This window comes from Budorcas taxicolor, chromosome 25 (assembly GCF_023091745.1).
Source record: "Budorcas taxicolor isolate Tak-1 chromosome 25, Takin1.1, whole genome shotgun sequence".
NCBI lineage: Eukaryota > Metazoa > Chordata > Mammalia > Artiodactyla > Bovidae > Budorcas > Budorcas taxicolor.
Window position 1 is genome coordinate 6,849,506 of NC_068934.1, and position 23,626 is coordinate 6,873,131.

General features: G+C 38.4%; 1 protein-coding gene across 1 annotated transcript in view; it reads left to right on the plus strand.

The window, feature by feature from the left end:
* The window catches only part of NOX4 (NADPH oxidase 4), a 175,648-nt gene that overhangs the window by 129,247 nt on the left and 22,775 nt on the right, over positions 1–23,626 (plus strand). Inside the window, exons 14-15 of the mRNA XM_052662027.1 lie at positions 21,515–21,634; positions 23,152–23,260. Of these exons, the coding sequence (XP_052517987.1) occupies positions 21,515–21,634; positions 23,152–23,260 (229 nt within the window). The remainder of the gene's footprint in view (positions 1–21,514; positions 21,635–23,151; positions 23,261–23,626) is intronic.

The window sequence follows — 23,626 nt, forward strand, 5'->3', positions numbered from 1 at the left end:
CCCATCTATTTCTCATGAAGTGGTGCAACCAGATGCCATGATCTGAGTTTTCTGAATGTTGAGCTTTAAGCCAACTTTTTCACTCTCCTCTTTCACTTTCATCAAGAGGGTTTTTAGTTCCTCTTCACTTTCTGCCATAAGGGTGGTGTCATCTGCATATCTGAGGTAGTGATATTTCTAATTTAAACTAATTTTGCATTATTCATGGTTTTTAATACTGTCATTTGTTCTCTCATTTATGCTCACTCTCAAATATACTCTCATTATTTATTATTGAAGATGACTAAAATCAAGGAGTTTTTAATTTTGTGTCAAAAAAAAATTTCTCGAATGCTGAAAGTTTAATCAAACCATTAGTATTTCTTGCTTTTATTTGCAGAGAAGTATGCCTATTTACAGTATGGTTTTTTTGATTCTTTCACTGACTCATTGAACATAGACTCTATTAGTGAGCGGTATGTTTTAAGAGCTTAAATATGGGTTAAGAAGTGACCTGCTTGCCTTATATTATGTGGTGTCACAGAGAGATATTTACAGGGGATAATGTAGCTGACTACTTAGAGTGAGACTCACTTTGCGTTGGTTAATATAGACTGATAAAGGGACTATGTAGTTTGGGTTGGGGGGGTGGGTCTCTAGTGAGTATCAGTTCAGTTCAGTCGCTCAGTTGTGTCCGACTCTTTGTGACCCCATGAATCACAGCACACCAGGCCTCCCAGTCCATCACCATCTCCCGGAGTTCACTCAAACTCAAGTCCATTGAGTCGGTGATGCCATCCAGCCATCTCATCCTTTGTCATCCCCTTCTCCTCCTGCCCTCTATCCCTCCCAGCATCAGTCTTTTCCAATGAGTCAACTCTTTGCATGAGTATAGTGTCCCTGTAATTTAAACATCTTATCAAGTGATACCTAATGAATAATAAAACATGGAAAGGGGTGTCTTTTATTTAGGAGAAAAAAATCATAGAGAGAACTAACTAGTTCTTGAAATGTGTGTGTACATGTGTTTTCTAAGGGAAAGTCACTTTAAGAAAAAACACACATTACCTACGATGATGCTGGAGACCATTGTTCTAAAATATAACTGTTAAGTAATCACATTCTTACATTCATGAACTCGAATTTGACCCATTGCCAAAGCTAGACACATCCATTCTCTTCAGAATGTCAGGGAAGACATTGCACCATGAAAATTCTCAGTGCAGGATAGATGTGTCAGACATAGATGAGTGACAAGAAGGAAATGAATGCATACTTAATACAAAATAAATGTTGATTCATAGCTTAGAGGAAAGAAACGAAGATAATGAAGCTTAAGTTTGGTTGCTCATTTCTTAGCTGGCATCCCTGTTAACTTTAAGGATCTAGGTTTATAATGTATTTAGAATAGAGGGTAGCTATAAATATTCTTATCCTTGCAAATGTAGCTGGGCATGTAGAATGGTTGAGGACACTAGGCAGAATTTTATTCGTAAATGACCTGCAGCCATTTTGACAATTAGGCTAGCAAAACATATTTCAATGGCTCTGAAAGTTTAATTATAATATATATAAAAATATGGTGAAAAATAGGAATTAAATGTTGCATATCTCTATTTGGTTCTCATAAATATCAAATTCTCTGGATTGCTTAATGTCATAAATGCTTAGAGAGGGGAATAGTATTTACAACAAAATTCAAAGCTCTTTCTTTTTGGCATGGTTTGCCACCAAAGGACAACTTTGATTATTTGGACAATGAAAGCAATCTCCTAACCCAATGTCATTTCCAATGGGCTGCTTATAAATGGTTTAAATGGTGATATTGAGTAATAGAGCTAAATTGCAGGGCTTCAGATGACCTTTCTGGCTGTCATCTAATCTCCAAGTTGCCTTCCTTTTTCTTCCCAAAGAAAGTTTTGAGTTCCTTTCTTCCAGAGACCCTCTCTCCCTCTTTAGTATTTTTGTTCAGTCTGCACGTCTGTAATATTTTTGTCACCTGAACTCAGTTATGCTCATTCATAATAAAAATAATAACATTTAATGCTTTCTACTTGCCAGGATTGTGTTATGAGCTTTATATGCATTATTTCATTTAATCTTTACCATCTCTCTATGAGGTAAGTAGGATCATTTCCCCAATTATACAGATTTTACAGCTTAAGGGACTAAAATTTATAGGGGTTAAGTGATTTACCCAAAGTCAACAGCAAACCTGGATCTCAAACCCAGGTCTCTCTGCCCCCCAAATTATAACTAACTGTGTTATACTGCCTCTCATTTATTCAGCAGTTCATGTCTCCATTCTTCAAATATTTATTGAAAAATTATGTGCATCAGAAGCACTCAGAATTACTGAAAACACAAAAGTGATTAGGATGTAGTAAATAGTTTTGAGGAACCTGGAGTCCAGTGGGAGAAAAGCAGAATCAGAATTTAATGGGGAAATTAATGATAGCAATATGATAAGTCCTATAAATGATAGAGAAGTACACCAAATTCAATGAGAGAAGAGAAAATAAAGTACTTTCCTGTCTAGATAATTCATGTAAAGTTTAATTTTCCCTTTGAGTGAAATCTCGACAAGTGCTATGGAACCAGATGAAGAGGCTTTTTGGATTGAACAAAGAGCATAACAGCATATGGAACCATGAAAGTGGATGGTTCATTGAGAGGTGATATTTCAGATTCAGTAGGGAGGTGATAAAGGATCAGTGCTGTCGTATAGCAATGGAGAAAAGCCGATAGATGTCTGAGAATTGAGCAGGCACGGTCAGCAGACTAGGATACCAAGAAGAGGTGGGAAGAGATGGAAAGGGTGAGGGAAGAAGGACTTCAGGGAAGGAATTCAAGCTTTTTCTCTTGCACCACATCCTGTCTTACTGTCCCTTTGACTAATGACAAGTGGCAGGTCTCTCTGAGCATGACTTTTCCCCTCTCTTTCTCATACAATACTGTCACTGTAGGAAAAACTCTGCTTCTCCTTTACTCTCACACACAATACCTCTGACACCAGATGTGTGGGACTTTTTCCCATACCAACCAGTTCTTCCATATCAGCCTGGTGCCTGGCAATTCAGTTCATTTCTGACACTAACCAGAGTTGGTTGCAGAGCCCGCAGATTAAGGGTTCAGTCCAGTAAGATTGCTCATCCCCATTTCAAATGCCAGTCACAAGTAATAAGTCCCCAGGTTACTCACATCTTCTGCCCAAATTAGCTGTAAATCAGGGTTCCCATGACCCCCTCCTTGGGGGTCCTTTACTCACAGAACTCAGGGAAAGATGTATGGATTTACTGTGCAGTAAAGGATATGAAAAAGCAGGTGAAAAAGCCAGATGGAGATACGCAGCGAGTGAGTGAGGTCTGGGAGCGTCCTGACTATAGAGATTCTGCTCCCATAGAGTTGGGATGCATGCCCCCTTGGCATGGAGATGTGTTCACCAAGCTGGGCACTCTTTAAAGCCCTCTTTGTGGAGGTGTTGTCACAGAGGCACGATCAGCTAGTAACTTCACGCCCAGCTCCTCTCCCCTCTCAGAGAATAGCGGGGTGGAGCTGAAAGTTTTAAGTTTTTAATCCTGGCCTGGCGTTTCTGGTGACCAGCCACATTCTGGAGCCTACCAAGTGTTGTCTCCTTAGAGCTAGAGACGTTCCTAGAAGCAGGAAATAGAGCCAGGACATAGGAACTCTGTGTCAGATGCACCTATCATTGAGGAAATTACCAAGGTCTTAGGAGCCCTGTGTCAGGAATTAGAGTTAAAGGCAAGGTTCTAGGATAAAAGATTCTCCTGGTACCCAGAAGTACAAGAGTTCTAGGAGCTCTGTGTCAGGAACCAGGCTTAGATGTGTAAATGCTTATTAATATATAGATAGATTTATATGGAGAAAATCATACAGATACTTAAGTACTTCCTTCTAATGTTGCTTTGAGAAGTGCACAGCACCTAGTGTAATTCTACTTTGTAAAACTTTGTTCAATAAAATGACATAAAATACCTGACCTTTTGCAAATGTGAATTCCCATCACTATCCTCATTCCCAGCTCTATTCTACCTTTTCCCAAATCTATGCCTCACCTCAGGGCGGAGGGAAGAGGTTCTACCCCACGGTCTGCTTTATTGTCTTCATTCCAGTCTAGGTCCTGCCAGAACCGACGTGCTTTGCCCAACAATGTTGGTTCTGGGTGATGAGAACTGTTTATAAAGTGATTAAAAAGGAAGAGCACATCACACCTATTCATAATATTCTTCATAATATCCATAATATTAAAGGATTACTGTCTTTCATTTTCTCATTCTTAAACTTTGTTTTTTTCTTTTAGATAGAAATGATATTCCAACACTTGACTGGCAGGAGATGTAAAAAAAAAAAAAAAGTGATATTCTAGCTAGAATGTTCAGTTCGGTTCAGTTGCTCAGTCATGTCCAACTCTGTGACCCCATGAATTGCAGCATGCCAGGCCTCCCTGTCCATCACCAACTCCTGGAGTTTACTCAAACTCATGTCCATTGAGTCGGTGATGCCATCCAGCCAATCTCATCCTCTGTTGTCCCCTTCTCCTCCTGCCCCCAATCCCTCCCAGCATCAGAGTCTTTTCCAATGAGTCAACTCTTCGATGAGGTGGCCAAAATATTGGAGTTTCAGCTTTAGCATGAGTCCTTCCAATGAACACCCAGGACTGATCTCCTTTAGAATAGAATGGTTGGATCTCCTTGCAGTCCAAGGGACTCTCAAGGGTCTTCTCCAACACCACAGTTCAAAAGCAACAATTCTTCAGTGCTCAGCTTCCTTCACAGTCCATCTCTCACATCCATACATGACCACTGGAAAAACCATAGCCTTGACTAGACAGACCTTTGTTGGGAAAGTAATGTCTCTGCTGTTGAATATGCTATCTAGGTTGGTCATAACTTTCCTTCTAAGGAGTAAGCGTCTTTTAATTTCATGGCTGCAGTCACCATCTGCAGTGATTTTGGAGCCCCCAAAAGTAAAGTCTGACACTGTTTCCACTGTTTCCCCAACTATTTCCCATGAAATGATGGGACCAGATGCCATGATCTTCGTTTTCTGAATGTTGAGCTTTAAGCCAACTTTTTCACTCTCCTCTTTCACTTTCATCAAGAGACTTTTTAGTTCCTCTTCCCTTTCTGCCATAAGGGTGGTGTCATCTGCATATCTGAAGTTATTGATATTTTTAGAATGCAGCAATAAGGATTCTTAATTCTTGAATATTTTCAAATCTAGGTAAGCACATTGTTGGACATAAGCTATCTCTAGATGGTAGATCCCAGCAAGAATCTACTGCTGGGATCTACTGGATCCCAGGATCCCCTGGGCAAGGATTCACAAGTAAAAACGCTGCCATCAAGACTGCAAAAACACGTGGATCTCAAAAAAAAGAAAAATTCTACAAGAAGTGAGGCACTGCTGCAATTGTAAAGATTCCACTCAGACATTTGACAAGTCAAGGAACTCTATTCATGCAAGACGAATGGACAGGGAATAAGGATGCCTCAGTGTTGAGTGAGGGGAACTCATTCTAGACTACAGTCAGAACTGGTTCAAGGACAGAGCCAAGATGAGCTGTCGCTGGGAGGTCAGGCAGCTGAAATCTTGGAACAGGCTGAGGGAGTAAACTTTCTGGGAGATGAAGCACCCTGGAGTCTCCTTTTTGTGCCTGTGAGAGTTCTTTGCTTTTTTTGTTCTGCCTCATTCTGCGTTCCCAGCTGTCAGGCGTCTCCTCAGGCTTCAGTTGTTTTCAGGTTTTTGTTTGCTTTTAATAATTTGTGCGTTTGTTTGTTTGTGGTTGTGCTGGGCCTTCGTGGCTGTGCTGGATTTTCTCCAGCTGTAGGAGCAGCGGTTGTGCTCTAGCAGCGGTGCGCTGGCTCCTCCCGGTGATGCTGTCTCGTTGCCAGGCAGGGGCCCTGGAGCCTGGGCTCCGTAGCTGCGGTGCTCTGGCTCAGGGCCTGGTTGCCCCGTAGCTGCGGCGCTCTGGCGCAGCGCCCGGTTGCCCCGTAGCTGCGGCGCTCTGGCGCAGGGCCCGGCTGCTTCACAGCGTATGGAATCTTCCCGGAACAGGGAGCAAACCCTTGTCTACTGCGTGTCCTGCATTCGCAGGTGGATTCTTTACCACGCGCCACCTGGGAAGCCCTGTTTGTGTTTTACACAGAAATTGTCTATCAGTTGAGAGAGAAGGTGGCCTGAAGTTCTTCCTTTGTTAAAAATCGTAGAATCCTACCTTTTAATACCCTTGGATGGAAGCAGCTTCCCTTTTGCATACAGTGAAAGTATCAGCTGCTCAGTCGTGTCCCACTCATTGCGACTCCAAGGATTGTACCCACCAGGCTCCTTTGTCCATGAGATTCTCCAGGCAAGAATACTGGAGTGGATTGCCATTTCCTTCTCCAAAGGATATTCCCGACCCAGGAACTGAACCTGGGTCTCCTGCAGTGCGGGCAGATTCTTTACCATCTGAGCCAACAGGGAAGCCCTTTTTGCATAAGGTGATGTATATGTAGCTCCTCAACAGTATTGGCAGAGTTATCAGAGTTAAACCATGATTTTAGGACCCAGTTTATGACCTATTTGTTGTTGGTCAGTCTCTGAGTTGTGTCCAACTCTTTGTGACTCCACGGACTGCAGCACGCCAGCATTCCCTGTCCCAAACTGGAGTTTGCGCAAATTCATGTCCTTTGAGTCAATGATGCTATCTAACCATCTCATCCTCTGCTGCCCACTTCTCCTTTTTTCCTTAGGAACCTAGAGTGTAAATGAATAGTTTAAAAGCAGTTAAAAAATTAATCAGTTCTTAATGTTTATGGTCATATAATTTTGATAATATGCTTGTTTTATGGGAATTCCTTGCCAAATGTTTTTCTCCTTGGAGCCGTTAAATGAATTAATTTTTCTGTTTGGAAAACCTTGCTTGTATAATTCAGAACTCCAAGAAACAGATATCAATCAAAGCAGTTTTTCAAAAAATGTTGCTTTTATTTATGCATGAGATTGCATTAGTATTCATCACTCATTAATTACAGAGATTTCTTAGCCCTCTACTGGTGGGATTTCCTTCCCTAAGCTGTTCCTAATATCTAAACAATGTGGGTCACCACCCACCACCTCCTACCAAGCCTTCACTTAAACGTTAAGGGTCTGCCCAGGTCACCATATTTAAAATTCCCACCTGCACCAGTTCACTCTGTATCCTTCTTACCTGCTTTACTAGCGCCATCAATGTAACCTGGGCTATTGTTAGAAATACAGGTTCTCAGATTTCATCCCAGACTTATTGACCCAGGAAATCTGGGAGTGGAGTCCAGCACTCTATTTTAGCAAGCCCTTCAAAAATTTCTGACGCAGACTAACATTTGAGGACCATTAGAGAAAGATAGAAAGATTTCAAGGACTTTCTCAAATTTTTTACCTCCCTCCCTCCCACTTCTTGTTGTTTTTATTGATACGATTACTTCCTGGGAATGAATTACTTCCTCAAAAATGACACCTATCCTCTTCAGGGAAATAGTTAATCACATTCATCATTTCCCCAGAAAAAAATGGTTATATGAGGGATGGCTCCAAACTCTTCCATCCTGCAAAGCAGGATTTTCCAGGAGTTCCTCAACACAATGTGTCCTTTTCATATTTTATTTTGCCTTTATGTTCCCTGGGTCAGGAAGATTCCCTGGAGAAGGGAATGGTAACCCAATCCAGTATACTTGCCTGGAGAATTCCATGGACTGAGGAGCCTGGTGGGCCATAGTCCAGGGGCTCTCAAAGAATCAAACATGACCAAGCGACTAACACTTTATGTCTTATCCCTAATCAAAATAATTTAAAATTGATTGTAATCATTAATATGCAATCATTAAGAAGATGAGCTTTGGAGTCGGTCTTACCAGAAATTTAATAATACTCTTTCTTCCTTTTTTTTGTTTAAAAGTGTTATTAAGAAAAATAGTGATAGATAATTTTTTGAATTTCTAATTAAAACTTATTATTCTGTACTAGAGTATAGCAGATTAATAGTGCTGTGAGAGTTGCGGGTGGCCAACAAAGGGAGTCAGCTGTGCATCTACAGACTCGCCTCGCATCCAGGCTGCCACATACCGTTGAGTAGAGTTCTCAGTGCTGCACAGCATGTCCTTGTTGGTTATTTATTTTAAATATAGCAGTGTGTACATGTCCATCCCAAACTCCCTAATTATCCCTTAGCCTCAGCAACCATATGTTCTTTCTCTAAGTCTTGATTCTGCTTCCGTTTCGTAAATAAGTTCATTTGAATCGTTTCTTTCTTAGATTCCACATATAAGGGACGTCATATGATACTTCTCTTTCTCTGTCTGACTTATTTCACACAGTGTGACAATCTCTAGGTCCATTCATGTTGCTGCAAATGGCATTATTTCGTTTCTTTTTAATGGCTGAGTAGTATTCCATTTTATACAAGTACCACATATTCTTTATCCATCCCTCTGTTGATGGACATTCAGGTTGCTTCCATGTCTTGGCTATTGTGAAGAATGAATGAACACTGGGGGGCATGTATCCTTTCAGATTATGTCTTTTTCTCGATATATGCTCAGGAGTGAGATTGAGTGACAGTCTTTCTTTTCAATAGATGTGTGGCCTTGAGGAAATTGCTCAAGATTTTTGAGTTTTGGTTCCCTCGGTAGTGAAAGGGAGACTATACCTTCCTGTGAGAGTTGTGATGTGGATCAGGAGTGAAGGTATATATAGAACATTTAGATAGTCCCTGAATTAAAGTAAGGGCTTCCCTCATAGCTCAGTTGGTAAAGAATCTGCCTGAAATACAGGAGACCCTGGTTCAATTCCTGGGTCAGGAAGATCCACTAGAGAAGGGATAGGCTACCCACTCCAGTATTCTTGGGGTTCTCTTGTGGCTAAGCTGGAAAGAAACTGCCTGCAATGTGGGACACCTGGATTCGATCCCTGGGTTGAGAAGATCCCCTGGAGAAGGGAAAGTCTACCCACTATGGTATTCTGGCCTGGAAAATAAATGTTCAGTGAGGAGTATCTATTATTATGATACCTTATTTTAGGTTTCGAGAGGTAAGGGTCTCAGATAGTTATTGACTTTTTCTAAATTAGAATAATTTTTAAAGTAAAAGCTAATCAGATGAAGATAAAAAGGAAAATTATTTTCCAAAATGTACATTTGCATCAGCATTAAATGGATATAAATTATAGAGTTTTATTATTAATGATAATATCTAATATTTATCACATGCTTACTATGTCCAGGCACCATGTTAAAACTTTTGTCAAGTATATTTACATTCAACTACATAAAACAAAAATATAGCTAAAATGATGAGGGCTTATTTTTCTCATGTGACAGCATGTACCAAGATAACTGGTGGCTTAGGGAAATCCCTCGTGGTCCAATGGTTAGGACTCCACATTCTCCCTGCTGAGGGCCCAGTTTCAGCCCCTGGTTGGGGAACTAAAATCCCAGAAGCTGGGCAGTGAGGCCAGAAAAGAAACAAAAAAATTGAGAAAAAAAAGATATGTGCTGGCTTATATTGATTCAGAGTCAGCATATTACATCTCAGGTGACTGTAACTCCTGTCCCCTTTCCTTCTCTTGATTGTAAGATGCTTCATTCAGCTTCCACCATCATATTCTCTTTCCAGACAGAGAAAGACAAGCATGAAAGATACATGCAAGTTGAGTCAGTGTCCTCCTTTCCAAGGAACTTCTCAGGACCCCAGCCTCAAACATCTTACATCTTAATAACCTAAAGTGGGTCTTATGTCTTTGTAAGAAAAGGTGATAATTATTAATATAGTCATTTTTGTCTTAAGTGGATGCATTACAGTAACACCACTACCAATTGGGAATGAGGACAGGAAAATGAATAAAGGGCAAACAAGCAATGGTCTTTACCTTACCTGAATTACCCTATTTAAGCCTTAAAATAATCAGTGAGGTATGTATTATTCATATCACCTTCTGTTTACAAAGAGTGTAATTGAGTTACCAAGTGATAGGTGACTTGCTGAAGGTTGCAGCTACTAGCTGGTGTAGCTATGGTTTAAACTTGATTTAGAGCCTACATTCTAATTTACTATATTGCTATATATTTATTCACTTCCTTATGTTTTTTTAAATAAGTCTTTTAAGCTGCATTTTCCCTCCTGCTCAGATTTTAAAAGACTAATTTTTGCTGTTGAAATCTCTGTACTGAAAGAAATTGCTGTGAAAGTTTTGAGAACAGAGAATTTTACCCTGCGGTGAGCGTTCTCCCTTCTTGTGAATGAGGTCGCAAGTGTATTAAGTCTCTAAAGTTAAAGGCAAGTGAATATGTGGAGCATATTTTATTCTTTCAGTACTTCTTTCAACCAAAAATTTTTGGTGCCTATTGTACACCAGCAACTGGAGATAACAACCGAGCTAAACTGTTTCAACACAGCATTCTGGTTTTCCTGGGTTTTTGAGTTAGTAGTAAATCCCAAGGAGGAAACATGCTGATTCCTAGACAATAAGGCTAGCTGTATTTATAAATATGTTTTATTTTGTGGTGTTTTGTTGTTTTCAGAGCACTTTCATGTGCAGTACTTTGTTATACCTATTTATTCTACTTATATTGGGTTAGCCAAAATTTTGTTCAGGTTTTTCTGTAACAGCTTATAGAAAACCCCAAACATTTTGGCCAACCCAATAAAAGTTTCCTCCTATTTATTGAAAGCTTCTACAGTCAAAGAGTAAGCATAGAAGATAGAAAGATAGAAACTTATGGGACAGTGATTATTTTTTTTTCCTGTGTGAAAAATGTTGCAGCTGGTAAATTGGGTCCCCCACTGAAATTCAAAATTTTGGGATTCTGTATTCCAGAATCATCTAAGGAAGAGAAAAATGATGGCAGAGGAAGATGAGCCAAATATTAAAACTCGTATACTCATAAAATATGATGATATTACAATTAATTCTCAAAGGCTATCTAACTTTATAGGCTGAGATTTTATTGATGGTATTTTCTGAATTCTTTCTTGGATTGTATTTTTAAATATATAGTTCTATGTTCATTGTTTTGGTTTGGTTTTGTTTCAGAGTCTACAGGGATATATATAACATTACTTGCCTATCTTCCTTTTCACCCACATTTTTTTCTGTTGGTATTTAGTGCTCATTTTTCTACAACAGTTATTCTCTGCTCCTGGTAATGCTAATGTGAATTATGTTGGATTTTATTTGCATTCTCTATTAACCATTCAATTTTGGGGAAGATTCACATTCAGATAGCAGACATTGCTCTCCAGTTCTTGAAAGAATTAATTCATTACTTTCTACAAAGTCTCAAAGAAGATTCACAGAATACAGAAGAAAACTAGATGGGAAATCCCACTTTATTATCAATATTAGTGGAGTTCTCTGGAAAGATGCACTGTGTGTGCTTAGTCACTCGGTCATGTTTGACTCTTGCGACCCCACATACTGTAGCCTGCCAGGCTCCTCTGTCTATGGAATTCTCCAGGCAAGAATATTGGAGTGGGTATCCATTCCCTTCCCAACCCAGGGATCATACCCGTGTCCTCTGCATTGTTGGCAGATTCTTTATCATCTGAGCCACCAGGGAAGCACAAGAGCAATGCACCTCAGACATTAATGTGCTTACAAACCACCCGGGAGCCCTAATAAAACACAGATTCTGATTCAGTAAGTCTGAAGTTGGATCTGAGTCTCTTTCTACTGAGTTCTCATGTAGAATTGATACTTTTGGCCCAAGAACCACACTTTCAATGGAAACATACCATGTATTAGTCAAAGGCTAATGAAGGGCTTTTCATTCCTTTCAAGATCAAATTTTATCATAGCTGTGACCAGGGAAGAGAGAAGTGCTCTGCTTTCTGAACAGAAAAGAAGAGAGGAGAATAAGGAAGCCTCTCTCCTCGTGGTCACCTGTCTTTGATAGCAAAGGAAAATGCGAAAGCCCTCTCCACCCAGCTGAGTTATCAGTGATTACTAACACCATATCTGCAATAGTGTTTTTCCTTAAAGTCTGTTTCGTTTGAACTAAATGTTAATTACAAATATTTTGCTTTTGAATACATTTTCCTCTTATGTCTTTATTCTTTAACTTTCAACTTTTTGTACCCTTATGTTTTAGGTGAATCTCTTGAAAGATCCATTACTCTATTTTATTGTCTTATTCTAGACTGACAGTAGTTTACTGAACTTGAGATTTTAGTTAATTTACTTTGAATTACATTTTGTAGCATTATTTTATAATGATTATTTGTCCCATATTTTCTGTTCTACTCTTTTTTTTTTTTTTTGGCTGTGAAGACAACATGTATAATAATGATAGAAATCATGGTCTACGTCTTAACAGGATTAAGCTTTCTACACTAATAGAAAAGAAGTGGCAAAGCAAAATACAGCACAAATAAATTTGAGGTTTAAAAGTTTATTCAAACTGAAATTAGCCAGCAACTAAGATAAAGCCCTGCTGTACACCTTGCTTTCAGCAGAAAGATAAAGTTGCCATATGGAAAAAAGAGAAGAGCTAGAAAAGGATGGGATGATTTGTTTGAGAAAAAGAAATTGTGAAATATTTGAGCCTAAAGGCATGTAAGTGGACAGAAAAGTAAAAAGATTCACTATCATCTTAACAAATAACAGTTCATATTAAATATAAATTTTAAAACAGCACTCTTTGTTGGAAAGGCTGATGTAGTATTCAAGTCTAAAGATCTAAATTCAATCTTAAAGTGTTGATTTTAACGGAATGTCTTCTTTCCAAAAGGTTTCAGAAGTAATTTTATTTTAATACGGCTTGCAGCTGGGTTTAAATATACATTGGACTGGGGTGTGAAATTTTGTTAGGTGCTTTACTTGAAAATTCTCTAGGAACTGTCAGCTTATAATTCATGCTTCCAGGTAACTGCCTAGTGTGTGGACAGTTTGAAGAGTTTGGTAGCTTTTATTTTATATTATTGAAACAAATTTCCTCATATTAATAAGCATTTCAAGTCACATATTAGCAGATCAAGGCTATATTAGCCAGTACAAAAAACAAAGAGCAAAAAAAAAAATTCTCCCTAACTTTCTACAAGAAGTAAGTCTATCAGCGGGGATCCAGCTATATGTTTATGTCTCTTCATGCATGCTAAGTCACTTCAGGCCTGTCCGACTCTTTGTAACCCCATGGAGTGTAGCCTCCCAGACTCCTCTGTTCGCGGCATTCTCCAGGCAAGAATACTGGAGAGGGTTGCCATGCCCTCCTCCAGGGGATCTTCCCAACCCAGGGATCGAACCCGAGTCTCTTATGTCTCCTGCATTGGCAGGCGTGTTCTAGACCACCAACGCCACCTGGGAGGCTCCTTATGTATATGTATGTGTGAATTTAAGAGTAAAAAATAAACATTATATAACATACTTTATGCTCAATAATAATCTGGCCAGTATATAGAAAGCCTACAAATCTAAGCACACACACATTAATAACGTTAATACATGTTTGATATCAGTCAGTCAGTTCAGTCGCTTAGCCGTGTCCGACTCTTTGCGACCCCATGAATCTCAGCATGCCAGGCCTCCCTGTCCATCACCATGGTAGGAGATAAAAATAATTGCTTATGGTCATAAGCCACAAAGAATTTCCTATCTAGATGAATAAGTGAAGTGAATGCTGTAACTCATAGCTTATCCCTCAAAGGTTAGGCCATACACGTGGTGGACAAGAGCTAATGTGTGGGTTCTGAATCGGGTTGGAGGGCAAGTCAGAGATTCCTGCAAATGGCCCAGACTCCTCAAGTAAAACATCTTCAGTGAATATAAGTAGAGATTAGACAGTTGGCTCTGCAGAAGGAGGTGGTAAAGACAATTGACTTATTTTGTCCTTGATTCTGAGAGGAACTGGAAAACAAATCTCCCCTGATACTTAGTAAACACAAGCTCCATCTCACTTGTGTTAGAACAGTGAGTTCATAATATGTGCATAGCCCAATGAAAACAGAGACAAAAATTTAGTTTAAACTGATTCCAGATTCATGGCATCCTCTTGTGGTCTGGAAGAGGAAAATGAAAATCCTCTTTTGGGGGGATACATTTTAATCCTCAAAGGATTCCTATACATGAGGCACCAAAGAGCTCATATTTTTAGAAAATATGGAAACAAATCACCACGAGTACTTGATAGTAAAGTTGTATATTTAAAAAGTATGAAGCAAATGTTTAATATGTCTAAAGAATAAAAGAGTATTCAAAGAATAATTGAGGGGCACAATTCTTCCTCCGCTAACCTACCGTGTTCCCCCTTTGCCTGGGAAAGTAATAAAGCCACTCTTTCTCCTCCGTAAAAAATAAAATAAACTAATGATTGAGACAAAGGACAATCACATTTCTCAAGACATTTTTGAAAAAGAGCCAATAGAACTTCTAGAAGTGAGAGATAACAGTATCACAAACTTGAGCAGTTTATCGCAGCCGTGCAGAATTGGTGAATAGAACTGAAATAATTATCCAGAATGTAGCACACAGAGACAAAGATATGGGGAATATGAAAGAAAGGTTGAGATGTGGGAGATGGAGTGAGAAGTTCACTTTACATTAGAGGTTTAAAAGATAAAAAAGAGATAGTGAAAGGAGATGTAATATTTTAAGAAATATTAGTTCAAATTTGGGGCTATCAAAAAATCCCAAGCAACATAATGAACATAAATTCATTCTAGGAAAAGTCATTATTTACTTACAGAAAAGTAAAAGCAGAGGCCAACACTTAACATAAAAGTAATCAAGAAAAGAAAGGAGAGGAGAAACCAAAAGTTAGACAAACAGTTCAAGGGGGTAGTGTGGCGGGTAATGCAACATCGTTGAACCAAATTCAACAGTTCAAAGGGAGAGACTGTCTGACTGAAATGAGAAAATGAAAGGGGCCGATAAGCTGTTTGCAAGAGCTCTACTCAGAATATGAAGATAAAGACAGGCTGAAAAGCTGAAGAAGGTGAAGAATACAGCAGAGACATTCTAACCAAAGAAATGATGTTTCAGATAGAGTAGACTTTAAGGTAAAAATGTTCTCAGGCATAAAGAGAGCTAATCTTCGATAGAAAAAGGGTCAGTTGATTGTTTCTCTGGTTGAAAGAATTAGAATAAAGTCTCTTTTAGGAAAATAGCTTGGTGTGTTGGATTTCATAAACAGAGAATGGAGTTTATTCTGGTGGTAGACGTAAACTGCTTATTAAGTGTATGCCCTTGAGGAAATATTTAAACTTCTAGAACCTCAGCTTCCTACTCAGTGAAGTAGAATAATACCATTTAACTCCTCTTTAATAATCACAAATAATTCACCTAAGGCAGGCAGCACTGTGCCAGTTACATAGCTTTACTGATGTCAGAAAAGTCAGGGAAAAGGCTGTTGGTTTTACACTGCAGTATCTTTACATAAGCAGAAAGATTAGGCCTATACATTTATTTTGGTTAGAAGAAAAAGCCTTGGGATGTCTAATTTACTTCGAAGATCAGTTCAGTTCAGTTGCTCAGTCGTGTCCAACTCTTTGCGACCCCATGAATAGAGCACGCCAGGCCTCCCTATCCATCACCAACTCCCAGAGTTTACCCAAACTCATGTCCATCAAGTCGATGATAACATCCAGCCATCTCATACTCTGTCATCCCCTTCTCCTCCTGCCCCAATGCCTCCCAGCATCAGGGTCTTTTCCAATGAGTCAACTCTTCACATGAGGTGGCCAAAGTCTTGGTGTTTCAGCTTCAGCATCAGTCCTTCCAATGAACACCCAGGACTGGTCTCCTTTAGGATGGACTGGTTGGATCTCCTTGCAGTCTAAGGAACTCTCAAGAGTCTTCTCCAACACCACAGTTCAAAAGCATCAATTCTTTGGCACTCAGCTTTCTTCACAGTCCAACTCTCACATCCATACATGACCACTGTAAAAAACATAGCCTTGACTAGACGGACCTTTGTTGGGAAAGTAATGTCTCTGCTGTTGAATATGCTATCTAGGTTGGTCATAACTTTCCTTCCAAAGAGTAATTAAACGTCTTTTAATTTCATGGCTGCAGTCACCATCTGCAGTGGTTTTGGAGTCCCCCAAAATAAAGTCTGACACTGTTTCCACTGTTTCCCCATCTATTTCCCATGAAGTGATGGGACCAGATGCCATGATCTTAGTTTTCTGAATGCTGAGCTTTCAGCCAACTTTTATACTCTCCTCTTTCACTTTCATCAAGAGGCTTTTGAGTTCCTCTTCACTTTCTGCCATAAGGGTGGTGTCATCTGCATATCTGAGGTTATTGATATTTCTCCCTGCAATCTTGATTCCAGCTTGTGTTTCTTCCAGTCCAGCATTTCTCCTGATGTACTCTGCATATAAGTTAAATACTCAGGGTGACTTCAAAGATAGCTATTCTCTTATAGAAACCTCACTGTCCCAGAGGCTTGTTATACTCTGAAATTTCATTAAAAAATAACATTTCCTTTGACAACAACTGAAAGAGAATATATGGAGGAATGCCCATTTTTGCCAAACCCCGGATTGATCTGAGATCAAACTGAAGCTTGATAGTGATGTGTTTCATAATCTTCAAGGTGCTATAAGGTTGTTCAGTGTTATTATCTACCTAATGCCTATTAAGAAAAATATATATTTACTTTCACCCTTATTATACTGTCCTCTCAGTCTTCTCTTTCTTTGGGCACAGCTAATAGTCACAGAGTCTTTTATGTTTTAGGCTAGCACATCACATAAAGTATCTTTATTGAATATATTTTCAATATTCAATCTGTTTTCTAATGTGAAATTTTAGTTACTAAGAAACTTGCTCATTTCAAAAAGTGCAATTAAACAGTAATTTTATGTTCACAGAGAAACTGGGGAAAGCGCATTTCAGAATCATAACAACAAAATATTCAGCCTCCCCACCCCCATCCTCATCCCTTGCTGGAATTTCCATAGTAATAGTTTTTTGTTTTTTTTTTTTTTAAACTTGTAAGTGCATGGCTATAAAACTTAAACACCCCTGAACAATTCCAAAATTCGACCCCAGATCACTTTTGCTGAGAAAAACAGACTCCTTTTCATATCCCTGCGAAGACTGGTGTCAACTGGGGAAAAAAACAAAAATCATACAACATAAGAGCTGGGAATTGAGTTAATTCAGTACCTTAGTGAGGAAAGTAGCCCAGCAGACAGCTTTTAAGGTAGCTTTGAGAAACTATTTCAAAGAGCTAGGGGTGGAGGCCAGCAAACATGTGATTTTGATGAAGAGGTCGGTGTAATCGAGCACACATCTAAGCTTGCCGTTCGGCCTGAGGAACAGATACACCAATGAATGATTTTAGTGCTTTTTTCTAGTATAGGAAGATCCAAGAATCCAGGTTCATAAAAATTTCTCCTGAAATATTTCTACCTATATATGAAGGATTTTTTTTTCTTTTTGCCTGTTTTCCCAGAGCACAGTGCACCTCATCTTCTCTTGACCCCGAGCTCCTTTCAGGGTGTACCATCGTCAGCAACTGCAGTGGCTAATGGCTTAGTTCCTGGAGAACTGGATGCTGGGCAGCGCCCTTTGCGTCACACACTCATTGAGAGAGTGTCTGTATGTTTTTTCACATTTATCCCCTGCCTGATGGAGCACAGGCTGCTCAAACAAAGCAGCTGGGTGGCAGTGGTACGCCTCCGTTTCTTCTTGGACACAGGCAGGGTTAGTTCCAGAAAATTCTCACGTATAACCCATGACTGTCACTGAAGCACCTCTTATTTCCAAGTGGATAGTTGTATTTAGGTCTGAGTTGCACAACCTACAGGTTCTCTTTACAAGCTGGATACGGTCCATCTTCCTTCACTTTTTCCTCTTCCTCACACCCTATCCCCCATCCCCACCCCAATGTTCCATCTAGGAGGCATGAAACTTCAGACTGGTCATGGCCCCCATGTGGTCTCCAGGGCCTCATTTATTGAATGGAGATAATAATACTCTACTCACGTCACAAAATGTTACAGGTATAGCATTATATGTGAAAAGTACAAAGCAGAATGTGTGCAATATGGCTATATAACACGCTGCTAAAATTGTGCTGTATTTCATACTTGTGTATGTTTTTGTCTTAACCACTTCCCTCTTTATAACCTTCTTAAAGACTGCAGTTGTGATTACTCAGTTCCTAATCTGTTTCTGTTTTTTCTCCTTTTTTTTTATTTCTTTTTTTTTGCTGCAGCAGATAGTACTGTGTCTTACTCAGAGGAAACTTTCCATTATTATATGTTGAATTACATAAGAGCACATTAATTTCCCCCGATTTATTTAATCTCCTTCAGATCAAGTTCCTACGTGCATCTCTCATCTCACACTAAACTTAGTTCATTTCTTGTGTTGATGCTGGACTCTCCTAGGGCTTGATGGTACTCTGGAGGCACTCGCGGATGCCATTAAATTAAAGCATGTCTGATATTTGTGGCCCTGTACAGTTCTTAGTAGGCTATTTCTGTGTCACATCTAATTGGTACTGGTTTGTTTTCTTTTTTTTGGATGAAGAAAATCAGAGTTAGGACAAGTAACTTGCCTGTGATCCCAATGCTAGTGAATGACTAGAACCCCACATTCTTGTCTTGTTGCCCAGAGTTATTTCAGAATATCAGAGAGTAGTTATTTAGGGTGTGGGGAGGGTGTGTGTGTGGGCTGGAAAGCAGATAAGGAGGAAAGAGGTAACGTCATGATTCCTTACTCAGTTCTTTGTTAGTCAAATAAAATGTCCTTTGTTATACCTTTTAAGAAGTGTTGAGAATGAAAAATAATTTTTATTTACTTTTCTAAGTTCTTGGCTGAAACCCCCCCACAGTAATGAGAGAGACTAACAATATTAACAATAAAGATATTTATATCATTAGACTGACTACACAAATTTGCTTTTTTGGACAATTACTATTTTTTAAGAAAGTTGTTTTTACTAAGAAAGAAGCTTTAAAATGGCAGTGTTTTATATATATGTGGCTTTTTAAACATAAAGGTATCTAGAACTAAGCAGTCCATAGAGGGTATGGCAGTTTTACAGTCATCGAAGATAAGTGTTTAGGCCATCAAGTCAACACGTATTCAGGTACCAAGAAGGAGGGAAGAAGGGGACAGGGATAAAGAGACGCAACTTTCAACCAAGACAGCTTCCTTCAAGGAGCCTTCCAATTTTCCTTTGTTTTGCATCTGCAGATACCTCTTTTTATTGTTACAGTAAAATCCATTTATAGAAATTTTGCTTAACTGGTTTATAGGTCTTAGTTACAAGGTTATACTTTCATCAAGGAACGCAGCAGTTATTTTATTGAAATTGAAATTGCCACCTGGACATTTCAATAGAAAAAAAAAAAAAGGAGGGATGGAGTGATTGGTATTCTTTTAACTTTTTATTTTTATTGGAGTATAGCTGATTAACAACCTTGTGATAGTTTCAGATGGAGAGTAAAGGAACTCAGCCATGCGTGTAGATGTATCTGCTGTCTCCCAAACCCCCCTCCCATCCAGGCTGCCACATAACATGAGCAGAGTTCACTGTGCTGCACAGTAGGTCCTTGTTGGTTATCCATTTTAAATAAAGCAGTGTATACATGTTGTTTTCAAACTCCCTAACTATCCCTTCCCCTTGTTCTTCCCCTCTGGCAACCATAAGCTCATTCTTTAAGTCTGTCTTATAAATAAGTTCATTTGTATCATTTCTTTTTAGATTCCACATATAGGGATGCTATACAATATTTCTCTTTCTCTGTCTGACTTACTTCACTCAGTATGACAATCTCTAGGTCCATCTGCTGCTGCTGCTGCTGCTGCTAAGTTGCTCCAGTCGTGTCTGACTCTGTGCAGCCCCTTAGGCGGCAGCCCACCAGACTCCTCCATCCCTGGGATTCTCCAGGCAAGAATACTGGAGTGGGTTGCCATTTCCTTCTCCAATGCATGCATGCACACTAAGTTGCTTCAGTGGGGTCCTACTCCATGCGACCCTGTGGACAGCAGCCCACCAGGCTCCTCTGTCCTCAGAGTTCTCTAGGCAAGAATACTGTGTTGCTGCAAAGGGCATTTCATTATTTTTAACGGCTGGGTAATATTCCATTGTATGTATGTACTATATCTTCTTTATCCATTCCTCTGTCAGTAGACATTTAGATTGCTTCCATGTCTTGGCTACTATAAACAGTGTTGCGGATTTTCTAATTGCACTTCCATTTAAATCACATTAGGCTGAACATAGTCATGCCGCCAAAATTGATGGAAGTCAGTCTTGGACCTGTAATATATTAGCTGAGCACTTTGTTTCCCTGAATAACATTAATATTTTGTTACTAAGAAATAATAACACCTAAATGTCCATCAGCAGATAAATGGATAAAGAAGATGTGGTGTATATACATGTAATATTTTATATAATTACATATGTACATATACAATGGAATGTTAGTCAGCCATAAAAGAATGAAGTCATGCCATTTACAGCCAAGTGTATGGACCTAGAGATTATCATGCTAAAGCGAAATGAGAAAGACAAATATTATATAATAATGCTTAGATGTGGAATCTAAAAAAAATGATACAAATGAACTTATTTACAAAACAGAAATAGACTCACAGACATAAAAAACAAATGTATGATTACCAAAGATGGGGGAGGAGGTACAAATTAGGAATTTAGAATAATACATACACACTACTGTATATAAAATAGATAGCCAACAAGGACCTATACTATATAGCCCAGGGAACTCTAATCAGTATTCTACAATAACCTATAAAGGGAAATAATCTGAAACAGACTAGATATGTGTATATGTATAACTGAACCACTGCTATACCCACAAACACACAAACTAACAGAGTATTGTGAATCAACTATATGTCAGCTTAGAAAAATAAGAAAGAATGGAAGGATGAATATTGAGTGACTAGTTAACAAGTTTCATCATAGTTAAGCAGGATTTCATACACATAGACATACACACGCGCGTGCACACACACACACACACACACTCACACACACACATATATATCTGAATATACAAAGTAATGAGAGATTCCTTTGAGATTGTTGTAGGCTTTATACTAATAAACCTAGCCAGAGCAAGAAGAGGAACAGGGTCAGCTTCTTTTCTGTTTACATGGTAAAGGTTTCAAGAAATATTTTTGCTACAGACTTTACCATGGAGAATAGCATTATTGAATTTAGACACAATAAAACAAGATATTTTAATTTAGTCCAGTATATAGTAATAAAATAAATCAAAGCTTTAACTAGTCCTTGGCTCACCATCATGGTCCTATCTACATTTCCCTTCACCTTAAGTAATATTTCCCTCAAAATAGGAATACTTTGAAACCAGTGTACTTGTTTTTATATTGGTAGTTCATAAACAACACTTTTTGTTCCTTTAGACCTATCACTATGGGAAACAATGAAATGAGGCCTGGGCTATCACAAAGCTTAAACACTAGATTTAGCATACTTGCCGCATATTATAGAAACTTAATTTAACTCATTTTCATTTTTTTCCACCCTTGTCTGCCTTCTCCACAGGCTATATATTGATGGTCCCTTTGGAAGTCCATTTGAAGAATCACTGAACTATGAGGTTAGCCTCTGCGTGGCTGGAGGCATTGGAGTCACTCCGTTTGCGTCAATCCTCAACACTCTGCTGTATGTCATTTTGATCCATTATATTAGTTCACATAGAGAGCTGTCTATTTCAGACATCTCTTTTAGTAAGAAGTAATTCCTTACAGAATTCTTCTACTTGTTCAAAACATTCTATTTACCGAGTGATAAGAGGAATAAATGAGTGCTTCTCAATATGTGGCCTATGGTTTTCAGCATGTTCTCTTGTAAAATAACATCACAATTATGCCTTACTCTGTCCTTTTCCTGTATTAAAGTAATTCCACTGGCCCCTATTTCTCTGCTTTCTCATCAGGGGTAAGTTGCATTACTAATTTATTTAGTCAACAAATATTTTTGACCATTTATGTGCGATTGATCTTATAGTTACTGGTAATATAGCAATGACTGAGTAGTGTCTCTGCCCTTGAAAAGTTTACTTTCAAATAGGACAAGCAAAATATAAACCAGTGAAAAATTCACAACTAACATCATTTCAGAAAATATTAGAAGTGTGGTGAAGAGAAGAAAATTAATGGAATATAGAAATAAAGGGTCAGGGTTATTGTAGAGGTATCGTCAGGAAATCCTCTCTGAGGAGATGACAAATGAGCACATCATTCCTGGGTCTGTTACTCAGCAGATTTATAACAGACTGAAGAATAGAAATTTCAGAAGTAAGATTGCTTAAGCAGGATATACTTATTCAGTTATTTTAGTTTGGTTTACAAGCAAAAATTAATTGACAGGGATTCTCATGAAACCACAAACAAAATCTATTCCATTCACTTTTCAAGAAAACACAATTTTCATTAAAAGTCTGTTTTATGAAGTATGAAAAAAGAGATAATTTGAAGTGATGTGTTTGAATGATATTTTGATTTTAAAACCTTGATATAAATTTGGGACTTTGGGGAGGTTCTTAAAAAAATAACTATATTCCAAGCCAGAAATTAGTTGTTTCTGAAAACATATTGCAAGTTATTTGGACACCTAAAGTTTAAACAAGGGAATAATATTTTGTTAACCTCAAGCTTACTTCATAATTATAAGGAGGAATCCAGACTTGGAATTGTGAATTGCTGGAATGCATTACATAGTAGGTGGTTGTGAAATCTCTTTCTTTAATGATTATTAAGAAGGGGATAAACAACCAGCTTTCCAGAATGGTTTTGGCTCATTTTGCCTGGAACCCAGGGCAAGATGAGCATTGGCGACCATCTGAGTGATAGAATTAACAGAAAAATAAGAAAACTTTTTTCCTGAGATGCAGAGCTGATCCAAGAGTTTAGTTTATTGCCTTCAAGTGGAAATGGATGATATGCATATAGTATCCACAAACATGAACATCTTAATTCATGGATTATATATATCTCTGACTCAGTATATTGCATTTTAAATTAATTTGAGAGTTAGAATAAGTGGTGTATCAGATACTAGAATGTAGATGACTGTTTTCTCTGTAGATTACTTACTAATGAGAAGCGAAATTTCAAGAATATAGGGATTCTTAATTCTTTTACCATCATAATCAGTCCTGTGTTATTTCTGTTTTAAAGGGATGACTGGAAACCATACAAGCTTAGAAGATTGTATTTTATTTGGGTATGCAGAGATATCCAGTCCTTCCACTGGTTTGCAGACTTACTCTGTGTGTTGTACAACAAGGTAAAATTAGGTTTATTTTTACTTTTGCAGTCTTTTAAATTTTAAAAGTAGCCATTTTATTTCAAATTATGAAAGTAATAGGTGCTCACTATAGAATAATATGCAGAGGAGTAGTGAGGAGGAAAAATATCCCTTAAGCTTAAAAAAAAACAGAATCTTTTAATAATTTGGTGTACATCTTTTCGGATATTGATATCTGTGAATTTGTATATCGAGGACATGTTTTAACATAGAATGTTTTAACAGGGAAATGAATGCATATGGTTGGTAATACATGCATATCGAAAACATTATGCAAATGGGAATGCAAATGGGAATGTGACTGAGGACAGATGGAAGAAAACATCTGCAGACAATTACTGTCAC